This window comes from Salvelinus alpinus, chromosome 20, assembly GCF_045679555.1.
Source record: "Salvelinus alpinus chromosome 20, SLU_Salpinus.1, whole genome shotgun sequence".
NCBI classification, from domain to species: Eukaryota; Metazoa; Chordata; class Actinopteri; order Salmoniformes; family Salmonidae; genus Salvelinus; species Salvelinus alpinus.
In genome coordinates, this window is record NC_092105.1 from 26,024,143 (window position 1) to 26,039,514 (window position 15,372).

Below are 15,372 nucleotides of genomic sequence, written 5' to 3' on the forward strand. Positions count from 1 at the left end.
TAATAACTGTCCCTCATGGGCCTGAAACACACACACCTAAACAGGGAGGATTCTCTCTAGCTGAGCTATTTGTAATCTGATGATCCACGTCTCCTCCAGCCTAGTCACAGGAGACCGTCTATTCTCTGTACACCTCACATCTCAGGTCAGTAGAGAGATGGACGTCATGATTTATCACAAACGATGGCTGTGTGATATCTTGGCAGACAGACTAGCATGGCAGAGCCTGGTTAGTATGATGCTTCAAGGTCTGATGTCATGATTTCACACAAATAGATATCGAGTAACCAGATTTCCACCAGTGCCCGGCTGTGGAAATCTATGGTAATTGGCTGTTCCAGCAGATTCCTCTTATTTGACAGAATAGTTTGATCGACCGCAGAACACATTACATCATTTATGTTAACTACAAGAGGGAAAATAAGTGGTATTATTATTGGAATAACTGTTGACAAAACCTTTGTTAAACCATCAAAATATCCTGTTATCTGTTTATCTTCATCAAAATAAATTAAAACATGGACTTTTAAATTGATACTTCTTTATTGATGCATACAGTATGTACAATAATAAGTTATATATACACTTACGTTTGTTTCCATGAAAAAGAGTTTGTTTCTGTAGTCTAATCTGTGGAGCTTTGTGATCCTGAGGTAAGAGAACCAGGTTCTCTACATACAGCCAGTCATCTTCTGTCATTCAGTGACCTACCTGAACTATGAGCCATCCGTTGATGCTGTGTTTGGATTGGAATGAACAAGGATAAACTAAAAGAAGCCATTATGGATACCTGCTAAATGATGAGCATTGTACATGCACATTTATGATTCATATACACTACCGGAGTCCAGACCCTTTAAACGTGGCTAACTTGAAACACCAGAGCAGTGAAGACACACCGAGAGATGGGATTGTGCCTCCCCAGTCACTCAACAGAACCAATATACATGGAGGTATAGAAAGCCACCATTTAAACCATATAAACCAAACACACATTCTCTTGTTCCTGAAATGTCTTTAGCTAGGAGCTTATCACCATTAGCTGATATGTGCTGAATGGCACAAAATGGCTGCCGTCCTGTGGTATCACCCAGCATAGCATCAGAGCCAGGCTGACCATAGAGTAGTGCAGCGCTGGGTCTCCTGGTGTCCTGTCTTCCTGCATTTCTCAGGCTGCAGAAGGCCTAGTCTGTCTATAAGCTAAGCAGTCTCTTTAATGGTCTCTGGCATCTGGTATTTACTGGTTCATTGGTTTTAGTGGTTAATTAGGTGCTGAAAGTCTTGACTGTAAACCACAACATTATTAGATCAGACTGCCACAAGTCAACCAATTAGAGCCAGCGGTAGCAGCTGACCGCTGGAGGAGCGGGGAGGGGGGGATCTGGGGCCACAGGGATCCTGGCAGAGAAGAGGTCCATTATGCCTTTTTCAAAATCTCATATTCTAATATGTACAAAATGTAATTTATATAAAATCTATATTTTTTTTTAAATAAAAAGCTTTTGTTGAGGCATCCAGCACAAAGTGAATTGTCAGAGGGAGACAGAGAGACGAAAGAGAAGGAGAGAGATCTGAAATCTAGGAAGGCCTACTGGCATTCTTCATGTGGAGGGGTACGGGTGTTTGTGAATGTATGGGCGGGCGGGTATGTGCACATGGGTGTACTGCATCTGTGCATAAACGTGTGTTCATGTGTGTGTGTGAGTCAGACGCTTGCACAGCGCGGTGAGGACAGAGGGACAGTGTGTGTATCTCCTCCTCCCAGTACATCAGAACACAGTGACTCCACAGCATCCAGTCTCTCTATCTGCACCAGTCTGGTGAGCAGGTCTGGGATGCTATAGCCGGCGGTACTGATCCTCTCAAACAGCTGCAGGCCGTCACTCATCCCTCCGATCTCATCCCTCTTCAGGCCAAAGCTTTCTGCCAGGTGTCTCCAGGTCTTCACCACAGCTGCCTCGCTACTGTAGGAGGAGCTCAGCATCCGACTGGCCTTCTCCAGACAGTCAAACGGTAGTTCTGTAGGACTCAGACCTGGGGAGAGGAAGGGAGAGGGATGGTTAGGGATGTGTGTGTTGTAGCAAGAGTCCAGCATAGAAGTGTCCTTCGATAGACAGTTGAAGGGTAGTTCCATAGGGCTGAAGCCCGGGGTGGACGTATGAGTTCTCACCCTCGGCCACACTGCAGGCTCTAGCATACAGATCCAGGATCTTCTTCCTCCGGCTCTGAATCTGAAGGAAGAGACAGAGTGAAAGGTAGAGTAGGTTATAAAGTAATTACATTGCAATACATTGTTAAAGTACATAGTTGGATGTGAATGACTGTGTTCTCTCTCACCCCTGTAGCCTTGTTGTAGTTGTTGTTATTGATGATGTTAGCATTGCCATTGCTAATGTTGTTAGCGTTGATAGGGCTGGTGGGGTTGGATCCAGTCTTATCCCTGTCGAGAAGCCCCAGAGAGAGCAGGCAGAGGTCCGGCTTGTTGCCCAGGTTCAGAAGACAGAGGTTGGGGTTAGGATCAGCCGCCCCCTGCCTCTCCAAGGCTGCCTCCTCATCACTGTCCATACTACGACTCAACAGCTGCTCGTTCTCTGACGATGCATCATTCTCACTGGGGAGGAGAGAGAAAATCAAGTTGAGTTGTCAAAACTCAAAATCGGTCAGCATAATAACAGTCTTCATGACCTTTCAACTGATATTTTGCAGTGTCTAGTTATGGTAATGTGCTGTAGCTTCATCCTTAATATTATACTGCAAATAGACTCATGTTTTATATTACATATTTAGCTTCAGATCCACAGAATTCTATTAACAGTGTGTGTAAGACTGGGAAGTTCTCCCAAAAACACCTTGTTGACAAAGATTTTCAGAGATACGCACACAATAGCAATGTTTCACTGACGCACACACACACACACACACACACACACACACACACACACACACACACACACACACACACACACACACACACACACACACACACACACACACACACACACACACACACACACACACACACACACACACACAGGCATTGTTTCCTAGTCACCCTACACCCACTCAGGCTGCTAAGACGGTGAGTTAGTACATCCTCTGGCATGCAGCTAGCCACACTGTTTACCACTGCTGAGTCTGGCTAGGTGATGTAATGCTAATGTTAATGTGTGTGATGAGATGTGAGTAGGTCATACAGACCATATACAGTGTGTCTACATGTGACTTGTGATACTGTGTGTATGACACAAACTCATCCTCTGTGTCTACCCATATTTACGTAAATGTGTATGTATCTTCTCCTTGCTATACCTGTCTGTCTGTCTGTCATAAAGAATAAGGCTTCATTGTCTGCTAGTGTGGGGTTGAGACAGACAGCCAGATAAACAGAAAGGGAGGAGAGAACAGAGAGGGGAAGGAAAGAAAGGGAAAGGGAGGAGAGAGAAGGAAAGGGAGGAGAGAACAGAGAGGGGAAGGAGAGAGGGAAAGGGAGGAGAGAACATAGAGGGGAAGGGCAGAGGGAAAGGGAGGAGAGAACAGAGAGGGGAAGGAGAGAGGGAAAGGGAGGAGAGAACAGAGAGGGGAAGGACAGAGGGAAAGGGAGGAGAGAACAGAGAGGGGAAGGAGGCAGAGGGAAAGAGAGGAGAGGACAGAGAGGGGAAGGACAGAGGGAAAGGGAGGAGAGGACAGAGAGGGGAAGGACAGAGGGAAAGGGAGGAGAGAACAGAGAGGGGAAGGACAGAGGGAAAGGGAGGAGAGAACAGAGAGGGGAAGGACAGAGGGAAAGGGAGGAGAGAACAGAGAGGGGAAGGAGGCAGAGGGAAAGAGAGGAGAGGACAGAGAGGGGAAGGACAGAGGGAAAGGGAGGAGAGGACAGAGAGGGGAAGGACAGAGGGAAAGGGAGGAGAGGACAGAGAGGGGAAGGACAGAGGGAAAGGGAGGAGAGGACAGACAGGGGAAGGACAGAGGGAAAGGGAGGAGAGGACAGACAGGGGAAGGACAGAGGGAAAGGGGGAGAGGACAGAGAGGGGAAGGACAGAGGGAAAGGGAGGAGAGGACAGAGAGGGGAAGGACAGAGGGAAAGGGAGGAGAGGACAGAGAGGGGAAGGACAGAGGGAAAGGGAGGAGAGGACAGAGAGGGGAAGGACAGAGGGAAAGGGAGGAGAGGACAGACAGGGGAAGGACAGAGGGAAAGGGAGGAGAGGACAGAGAGGGGAAGGACAGAGGGAAAGGGAGGAGAGGACAGATAGGGGAAGGACAGATGGAAAGGGAGGAGAGGACAGATAGGGGAAGGACAGAGAGGGAATGGGAGGAGTGAACAGAGAGGGGAAGGACAGAGAGGGAATGGGAGGAGAGAACAGAGAGGGAAGGGTTTAGGGTTTGGCTGGGCTATAGAGTATTTATCCCCCTCTCTCTTCACTTCTCTTTGCCTCTCTCTCTACTACCCACCCTCCCCTCTCTCTTTCTCTCTCTATATCTCTCCCCCACCCCCCTCTCCATCCCACCTCCAGAGCCAATCTGTGCTCAGCTAGTTTGCCCTCCAAAACCAGAATCACTTTGCTTCAGAAAAATCTTTAGTTTTTCCATGACCCACACAAGGGGCACAAACAAACACACACACACACATACACTGTCTCCCCACTAAAAGGGCTAGCAGCGATGCTCTGCTGCAGTGACTTGTCCTGTGGTAGTCTAATTATGGGCAGATCCCGAAAAACAGATAAAAGAGCCTCTCTGTCTCTGAGGCCCCCAGTCAACCCCTACACACACACACACACACACACACACACACACACACACACACACACACACACACACACACACACACACACACACACACACACACACACACACACACACACACACACACACACACACACACACACACACACACAAAAACACACTTGCAGACAAGCACACAAACACACTCAAACGCACAAACAAATACAGACAGACCCAAACATGATCTGAGCGATATTGGGAACCATTACACATCTTTTGCGTTTGTCTGTTCAGCGTGTGTTTGATGTGTCATGTGCGCTGGTGATTATGATACCTTACCTTTTCACCGTCTTCGGAGGCGTGGGTTTGAGTTTGTCGAATTCATCCTTTTCAGAGAAAATCACAACGTTGTCTGAAATGAAGAAAAAATGAATTTATACAATTTTTTAATTAGGATGCTTAATAAGTGACACAAACAACAAATACACTACAAGCAAAAGTATGTGGACACCTGTTCGAACATCTCATTCCAAAATCATGGACATTAATATGGAGTTGGTCCCGCCTTTGCTGCTATAACAGCCTCCACTCTTCTGGGAAGGTTTTCCACTAGATGTTGGAACATTGCTGCGGGGACTTGCTTCCATTCAGCCACGAGCATTAGTGAGGTCGGGCACTGATGTTGGGCGATTAGTCCATTAAGCTCACAGTCAGCGTTCCAATTCATCCCAAAGGTGTTCGATGGGGTTGAGGTTAAGGCTCTGTGCAGGCCAGTCAAGTTCTTCCACGCTGATGTCGACAAACCATTTCTTTATGGACCTCGCTTTGCTATAAGGTTGGAAGCACAGAATCGTCTAGAATGTCGTCACTGGAACTAAGGGGCCTAGCCTGAAGCATGAAAAACAGCCCCAGACCATTATTCTTCCTCCACCAAACTTTACAGTTGGCACTATGCATTGGGGCAGGTAGCGTTCTTCTGACATTCGTCAAACCCAGATTCGTCTGTCGGACTGCCAGATGGTGAAGCGTGTTTCATCACTCCAGAGAACACGTTTACACTGCTCCGGAATCCAAGGGCGGCAAGCTTTACACCACTCCAGCCGACGCTTGGCATTGGCATGGTGATTTTAGGCTTGTGTGCGACTGGTTGGCCATGGAAACCCATTTCATGAATCTCCCGACTAACAGTTCTTGTGCTGACATTGCTTCCAGAGGCAGTTTGGAACTCTAGGTCTCAGAGCGAGTGACGTCACCGATTGAAACGCTATTAGCGCGCACCCCGCTAACTAGCTAGCCATTTCACATTGGTTACACCAGCCTAATCTCGGGAGTTGATAGGCTTGAAATCATAAACAGCTCAATGCTTGAAGCACAGGGAAACGCACGAAAGTGCTGTTTGAATGAATGCTTACGAGCCTGCTGCTGCCTACCCCTGCTCAGTTTAGACTGCTCTATCAAATATCAAATCATAGACTTAATTATAACATAATAACACACAGAAATACGTGCCTTAGGTCATTAATATGGTCAAATCCGGAAACTATCATTTCGAAAACAAAACGTTTATTCTTTCAGTGAAATACGGAACCGTTCCGTATTTTATCTAACGGGTGGCATCCATAAGTCTAAATATTGCTGTTACATTGCACAACCTTCAATTTCATGTCATAATTACGTAAAATTCTAGCAAATTAGTTCGCAACGAGCCAGGCGGGCCAAACTGTTGCATATACCCTGACTCTGCGTGCAATGAACGCAAGAGTAGTGACACAATTTTCCTAGTTTAATATTGCCTGCTCATCTGGATTTCTTTTAACTAAATATGCAGGTTTTAAAAAATATACTTCTGTGTATTGATTTTAAGAAAGGCATTGATGTTTATGGTTAGGTACATTCGTGCAACGATTGTGCTTTTTTCGCAAATGCGCTTTTGTTAAATCATCCCCGTTTGGCGAAGTTGCCTGTCTTTGTTAGGAAGAAATAATCTTCTAGTCTTCACACAGTTCGCAACGAGCCAGGCGGCCCAAACTGCTGCATATACCCTGACTCTGTTGCACAGAACACAAGAGAAGTGACAATTTCCATAGTTAAAAGAAATTCATGTTAGCAGGCAATATTAACTAAATATGCAGGTTTAAAAATATATACTTGTGTATTGATTTTAAAAAAGGCGTTGATGTTTATGGTTAGGTACACATTGGTGCAACGACAGTGCTTTTTTCGCGAATGCGCTTTTTAAATGACCCGCTTGGCAAAGTAGGCTATGATTCAATGATAAATTAACAGGCACCGCATCGATTGTATGCAACGCAGGACAAGCTAGATAAACTAGTAATATCATCAATCATGTGTAGTTAACTAGTGATTATGTTAAGATTGATCGTTTTTTATAAGATACATTTAATGCTAGCTAGCACCTTACCATGGCTCCTTGCTGCACTAGCATAACAGGTAGTCAGCCTGCCACGCAGTCTCCTCGTGGAGTGCAATGTAATCTGCCATGATCGGTGTCCAAAAATGCCGATTACCGATTGTTATGAAAACTTGAAATCGGCCCTAATTAATCGGCCATTCCGATTAATCGGTCTACCTCTAGTCTAGGCAGGTGTGATGTCGTTGATGTTTGTGTGTGTCTGTATGTTGTCTTTTTTGTTTTGTTTACCAAACGTTATTTCTCACACAGTTCCATGAACGCGGGTAAAAGTCTGAAACAATCGTCAAAATAACCAGGGGAACAGAGGTCCCATTATTTTCAAAATAATTCAATTAACAGGACTGTAGTGTTCAAATGCAATCACATCAAAGTTTAAAGTGTGTAAATGTCTGGCACTGCCAGCCTAGATGGTGTATGGCTCAGAGACGCCACATCAGACAGACACTCATAGTTCCCAGCTCTACTGGAGATCTCAATCATCGAGACTTACGAAACAGCTACTCAATACACACAGACATGCGTGTGCACACACACTTTTCCCAATACATAAACACACACATACAGTATGCTTTCACCAATACACTTAGAACATATAAACATACATTCAGTTTCGTGAATAAAACACTTATGTTTGATTCTTAATTTGCAAGCCTAAACAGGTTGATTTCTAAACCTAAAGGACTGTATGTGTAACTATTACCATACCAGAGGTAAAAGGGTAGGCCTACAGTATGTGAGACGCCAGTAGGTGTATTATTGTCAGGTAGATAACAACTCATTCAGAGTTGTTGACACTGACAGCCTAGAGCTAGGGCCACAGTCTAATCTAAACATTCCACCATGCTGCGCTCACTCAGTGTCAAACCCACAGACACCACGCATGAGAATGCCTTTATGTTAGTTATAGACTAGACTATAGATTAAACCTGAGGCCCCAGCCGGTACTATACATTATGTTAGTTATAGACTAGACTATAGATTAAGCCTGAGGCCCCAGCCGGTACTATACATTATGTTAGTTATAGACTAGACTATAGATTAAACCTGAGGCCCCAGCCGGTACTATACATTATGTTAGTTATAGACTAGACTATAGATTAAGTATGAGGCCCCAGCCGGTACTATACATTATGTTAGTTATAGACTAGACTATAGATTAAACCTGAGGCCCCAGCCGGTACTATACATTATGTTAGTTATAGACTAGACTATAGATTAAGTATGAGGCCCCAGCCGGTACTATACATTATGTTAGTTATAGACTAGACTATAGATTAAGTCTGAGGCCCCAGCCGGTACTATACATTATGTTAGTTATAGACTAGACTATAGATTAAACCTGAGGCCCCAGCCGGTACTATACATTATGTTAGTTATAGACTAGACTATAGATTAAACCTGAGGCCCCAGCCGGTACTATACATTATGTTAGTTATAGACTAGACTATAGATTAAACCTGAGGCCCCAGCCGGTACTATACATTATGTTAGTTATAGACTAGACTATAGATTAAACCTGAGGCCCCAGCCGGTACTATACATTATGTTAGTTATAGACTAGACTATAGATTAAGTCTGAGGCCCCAGCCGGTACTATACATTATGTTAGTTATAGACTAGACTATAGATTAAACCTGAGGCCCCAGCCGGTACTATACATTATGTTAGTTATAGACTAGACTATAGATTAAACCTGAGGCCCCAGCCGGTACTATACATTATGTTAGTTATAGACTAGACTATAGATTAAGTATGAGGCCTCAGCCGGTACTATACATTATGTTAGTTATAGACTAGACTATAGATTAAGTCTGAGGCCCCAGCCGGTACTATACATTATGTTAGTTATAGACTAGACTATAGATTAAACCTGAGGCCCCAGCTGGTACTATACATTATGTTAGTTATAGACTAGACTATAGATTAAGTCTGAGGCCCCAGCCGGTACTATACATTATGTTAGTTATAGACTAGACTATAGATTAAGTCTGAGGCCCCAGCCGGTACTATACATTATGTTAGTTATAGACTAGACTATAGATTAAACCTGAGGCCCCAGCCGGTACTATACATTATGTTAGTTATAGACTAGACTATAGATTAAGTCTGAGGCCCCAGCCGGTACTATACATTATGTTAGTTATAGACTAGACTATAGATTAAACCTGAGGCCCCAGCCGGTACTATACATTATGTTAGTTATAGACTAGACTATAGATTAAACCTGAGGCCCCAGCCGGTACTATACATTATGTTAGTTATAGACTAGACTATAGATTAAGTCTGAGGCCCCAGCTGGTACTATACATTATGTTAGTTATAGACTAGACTATAGATTAAGTCTGAGGCCCCAGCCGGTACTATACATTATGTTAGTTATAGACTAGACTATAGATTAAGTCTGAGGCCCCAGCTGGTACTATACATTATGTTAGTTATAGACTAGACTATAGATTAAGTCTGAGGCCCCAGCCGGTACTATACATTATGTTAGTTATAGACTAGACTATAGATTAAGTATGAGGCCCCAGCCGGTACTATACATTATGTTAGTTATAGACTAGACTATAGATTAAACCTGAGGCCCCAGCCGGTACTATACATTATGTTAGTTATAGACTAGACTATAGATTAAACCTGAGGCCCCAGCCGGTACTATACATTATGTTAGTTATAGACTAGACTATAGATTAAACCTGAGGCCCCAGCCGGTACTATACATTATGTTAGTTATAGACTAGACTATAGATTAAACCTGAGGCCCCAGCCGGTACTATACATTATGTTAGTTATAGACTAGACTATAGATTAAGTATGAGGCCCCAGCCGGTACTATACATTATGTTAGTTATAGACTAGACTATAGATTAAGTCTGAGGCCCCAGCCGGTACTATACATTATGTTAGTTATAGACTAGACTATAGATTAAACCTGAGGCCCCAGCCGGTACTATACATTATGTTAGTTATAGACTAGACTATAGATTAAGTCTGAGGCCCCAGCCGGTACTATACATTATGTTAGTTATAGACTAGACTATAGATTAAACCTGAGGCCCCAGCCGGTACTATACATTATGTTAGTTATAGACTAGACTATAGATTAAACCTGAGGCCCCAGCCGGTACTATACATTATGTTAGTTATAGACTAGACTATAGATTAAGTCTGAGGCCCCAGCCGGTACTATACATTATGTTAGTTATAGACTAGACTATAGATTAAACCTGAGGCCCCAGCCGGTACTATACATTATGTTAGTTATAGACTAGACTATAGATTAAACCTGAGGCCCCAGCCGGTACTATACATTATGTTAGTTATAGACTAGACTATAGATTAAGTATGAGGCCCCAGCCGGTACTATACATTATGTTAGTTATAGACTAGACTATAGATTAAGTCTGAGGCCCCAGCCGGTACTATACATTATGTTAGTTATAGACTAGACTATAGATTAAACCTGAGGCCCCAGCCGGTACTATACATTATGTTAGTTATAGACTAGACTATAGATTAAGTCTGAGGCCCCAGCCGGTACTATACATTATGTTAGTTATAGACTAGACTATAGATTAAACCTGAGGCCCCAGCCGGTACTATACATTATGTTAGTTATAGACTAGACTATAGATTAAACCTGAGGCCCCAGCCGGTACTATACATTATGTTAGTTATAGACTAGACTATAGATTAAGTATGAGGCCCCAGCCGGTACTATACATTATGTTAGTTATAGACTAGACTATAGATTAAACCTGAGGCCCCAGCCGGTACTATACATTATGTTAGTTATAGACTAGACTATAGATTAAACCTGAGGCCCCAGCCGGTACTATACATTATGTTAGTTATAGACTAGACTATAGATTAAACCTGAGGCCCCAGCCGGTACTATACATTATGTTAGTTATAGACTAGACTATAGATTAAACCTGAGGCCCCAGCCGGTACTATACATTATGTTAGTTATAGACTAGACTATAGATTAAACCTGAGGCCCCAGCCGGTACTATACATTATGTTAGTTATAGACTAGACTATAGATTAAACCTGAGGCCCCAGCCGGTACTATACATTATGTTAGTTATAGACTAGACTATAGATTAAACCTGAGGCCCCAGCCGGTACTATACATTATGTTAGTTATAGACTAGACTATAGATTAAGTCTGAGGCCCCAGCCGGTACTATACATTATGTTAGTTGACTGTCGTGTGGTTCTCTGTTCCCTGAGGTATCATTTTGTATAGCTGTGTTGTACTGTCTCACCTGGAACATCTTTCTTGTCCTCCTGTTTGTTGGTCTGAGCCTCCACAGCCTTCACCACCTGACCTGAGCAGCATGCTGCACATGGAGAGAGAGAACGTTTAGTAACTGTGCACACTGATGTCCCATTTAACACAGGGAGGGAACCCAACTGAAACTGTGTGTGTATGTGAGTGTGTGTGATTGTTACCCTGTCCGCTGGGCTTGGCTTTGAGGATGTAGAACATGATGATGAGGACGATGGCGATGGCCATGATGAAGATGGTTGACATGGCAATGATGAGAGCGGTTGCTAGGTGACCCTGTCCTGTGGGGTCTTTGTGAGGGTGAGGGAACATGGTAGTACTGGTGGTTGAGACACTGGGGACTTTGGTAAGCATGCCTGGAACACACAGATACTACACAGTTACTACACAGATACTACACAGGTAATTAATCTAAGGGAAGCCATGTTCCCCATGATGCCTTACCCCTCAGGGGTGTGTGCTTAGTCCCCTCCTGTACTCCCTGTTCACCCACGACTGCATGGTAGGCCTGATCACTGACGATGATGAGACAGCCTATAGGGAGGAGGTCAGAGACCCGGCAGTGTGGTGCCAGGACAACAACCTCTCCCTCAGTGTCAGCAAGACAAAGGAGCTGATCGTGGACTACAGGAAACGGAGAGCCGAGCACGCCCCCATTCACATCGACGGGGCTGTAGTGGAGCAGGTCGAGTGTTCACCACACTAAGGATCTATCATGGTCCAAACACACCAACACAGTCGTAAAGAGGGCATGACAGCACCTCTTTCCCCCCAGGAGGCTGAAAAGATTTGGCAAGGACCCTCAGATCCTCAAAAAGTTATCCAGCTGCATCATTGAGAGCATCTTGACTGGCTACATCACCGCTAGCTATGGCAACTGCTTGGCATCCGACCTCAAGACGCTACAGAGGGTACATCACTGGGGCTGAGCTTCTTGCCATCCAGGACCTCTATACCAGGCGGTGTCAGAAGAAGGCCCTAAAAATTGTTACAGACTCCAGCCACCCAAGTCATAGACTGATCTCTCTGCTACCGCACGGCAAACGGTACCGATGCACCAAGTCTCTGACCAACAGGACCCTGAACAGCTTCTACCCACAAGCCATAAGTCTGATAAATAGTTAGTTAAATAAATAACTACCCGGACTATTTGCATTGACCCTTTTTTAACAAACTTTTTTGACCTGTCACGTACACTGCTGCTACTGTTTACAACCTCAATTACCTCATTCCCCTGCACATTGACTCAGTACTGGTACCCGTTGTATATAGCCAGGTTATCTTTACTCATTGTGTATCTATTATTACTTTATTATTTCTCTATTTTCTTTCTCTCTGCATTGTTGGGAAGGGCCTGTAAGTAAGCATTTCACTGTTAGTCCACACCTGTTGTTTACGAAGCAATTTGATTGGATGATTTGTCTACAACACTGTGCCCCTCTCAACCTTTATACCCTACAGAATAGTCTTCAGCGCCTCAGTGGGTCTCTCTCCCCTCCCCTCTCCTCTCTCTCTCTCTCTCTCTCTCTCTCTCTCTCTCTCTCTCTCTCTCTCTCTCTCTCTCTCTCTCTCTCTCTCTCTCTCTCTCTCTCTCTCTCTCTCGAGAGAGAGAGAGAGAGAGAGAGAGAGTATGAGCAAATTTGTAACATCATATGAATTGTAATTCGTAAACATCTCATGATGGACTTCCACAAATTAACACAAACTATACGAAACGTAACATATCATACTAAATGGAGTGTCTCGGATTTACGTACAGAATCATACAAAATGCTCTGAGACCACATTGTTCCTACAGTGAGACATCAGAATAGACCAAGGCTTTCAACCCTACAGACAGACATCAGAATAGACCAAGGCTTTCAACCCTACAGACAGACATCAGAATAGACCAAGGCTTTCAACCCTACAGACAGACATCAGAATAGACCAAGGCTTTCAACCCTACAGACAGACATCAGAATAGACCAAGGCTTTCAACCCTACAGACAGACGTCAGAATAGACCAAGGCTTTCAACCCTACAGACAGACGTCAGAATAGACCAAGGCTTTCAACCCTACAGACAGACGTCAGAATAGACCAAGGCTTTCAACCCTACAGACAGACATCAGAATATACCAAGGCTTTCAAACCTACAGACAGACATCAGAATAGACCAAGGCTTTCACCCTACAGACAGACATCAGAATAGAACAAGGCGTTCAACCCTACAGACAGACATCAGAATAGAACAAGGCGTTCAACCCTACAGACAGACATCAGAATAGAACAAGGCTTTCAACCCTACAGACAGACATCAGAATAGAACAAGGCGTTCAACCCTACAGACAGACATCAGAATAGAACAAGGCGTTCAACCCTACAGACAGACATCAGAATAGAACAAGGCGTTCAACCCTACAGACAGACATCAGAATAGAACAAGGCGTTCAACCCTACAGACAGACATCAGAATAGAACAAGGCGTTCAACCCTACAGACAGACATCAGAATAGAACAAGGCGTTCAACCCTACAGACAGACGTCAGAATAGACCAAGGCTTTCAACCCTACAGACAGACGTCAGAATAGACCAAGGCGTTCAACCCTACAGACAGACATCAGAATAGAACAAGGCGTTCAACCCTACAGACAGACATCATCTCCTCTAAAGCTTTTGGACATCTTTATGCTGCTTCAGACTTTATTTATTCACTGATCAGATCAGACTGACGAGGTCTATCATTGTATGAGACTGCTGCAGTTACATTAGACAAACCTGGGTTCAAAGTTTAAACCCAGTCTGTTACAGTAGATTGTGGTAAACAGAGGCCAGACAGAGGTGGTATAGATATGTATAGATGTATATAGCCTGGAGAGGTGGTATGACAGGCTGCTGTTGAAGAGAAGACCCAGTGCATGTAGAAACATGTTAATCATCTTTTTCATGCCCTCCAAACGTTTTAATTATCACACCGCGCCATGCTGGGAGCTAGCTGGGCTCAGCGGTAACACACACACACACACGCACACACACACACACACACACTGAGCTGGAAGCCGGAGTAATTGACAGATTACTTGGCGAGTGCTAGCCTGTCTTGACCCTGAGCTAGTAACTCTATGCTTCAACTACATATTTCAAGACTTCATTTAAAACACTTAATTAAAATGTACCCTCACACGTTCACTCCCTCCCTCTCTTCCTCCCTAACTCACTCCCTGCCTGGAAGAAACAATTAGACACTTGTTAAAAGGTTTGTGTTTGTTGGTATACACTCATCTGTCCTCCTCCCTCCTTCCCTCCCTCCCATCCTCCTCATAGCAGCTTCCAATCTGTTTGAGCTTTTCATATTTCAAAACACAGTCATTCAAATTACACAATAACATATATATTCATTTCCGGTCAAAACAATGTGCCAGTGAGTGTTGGTTTGAGCGACGGACACAAAAACAATTCCTGGGTTTGAGCATTACCATGAGGAAGCAGTTCCAGACGCTGACGAGTTAACATCATGCTGCCTCGCACTGTGCTCTGTCTGTCTGTCTGTCTGTCTGTGTTCATTAACTGGCCACAGCCCTCACTCACCTGACCTTACAGTGATCGCTCTCCGTCCCTCGCTGACCGTGATTCTGTAAAACAGTGTGTTTGTGTTGTAGAAGTAGTAAAGTATAGTAGAACGTACACTCTTTAGTGTTGCGCGGTGCGTTCTGACACGAGTGACAGACCATCCCATACAGGTTCCTGGGCCGGTTCTCCTGGATGTAATACCTGACAGAAAGGAAACACAGAGAGAACCTTTAGAGAACAATACTGATACAGTACCTAGTATTGTCTTCTTATATACAGAGAGATGTTAGATATGGTGTGAATATGTACGTATTTGACAGGAGAAGTGTCTCAATAATAGCTGAGGTGAAAAGGCTGAACTGACTGCTGTATT

The 15,372-nt window shown here is 44.1% G+C and overlaps 1 protein-coding gene across 1 annotated transcript in view; it reads right to left on the reverse strand.

Moving 5' to 3' along the window:
- Positions 1-521: 521 nt before the first annotated feature.
- LOC139546570 (tumor necrosis factor receptor superfamily member EDAR-like) overlaps positions 522-15,372 on the reverse strand; it is a 42,026-nt gene continuing 27,175 nt past the window's right edge. Inside the window, exons 5-11 of the mRNA XM_071355107.1 lie at positions 15,115-15,200; positions 11,612-11,803; positions 11,425-11,499; positions 5,059-5,131; positions 2,338-2,611; positions 2,171-2,231; positions 522-2,034 (exon numbers count right to left, since the gene is read on the reverse strand). Coding sequence (XP_071211208.1) covers positions 1,706-2,034; positions 2,171-2,231; positions 2,338-2,611; positions 5,059-5,131; positions 11,425-11,499; positions 11,612-11,803; positions 15,115-15,200 — 1,090 coding nt within the window. The 3' untranslated portion in view covers positions 522-1,705. The remainder of the gene's footprint in view (positions 2,035-2,170; positions 2,232-2,337; positions 2,612-5,058; positions 5,132-11,424; positions 11,500-11,611; positions 11,804-15,114; positions 15,201-15,372) is intronic.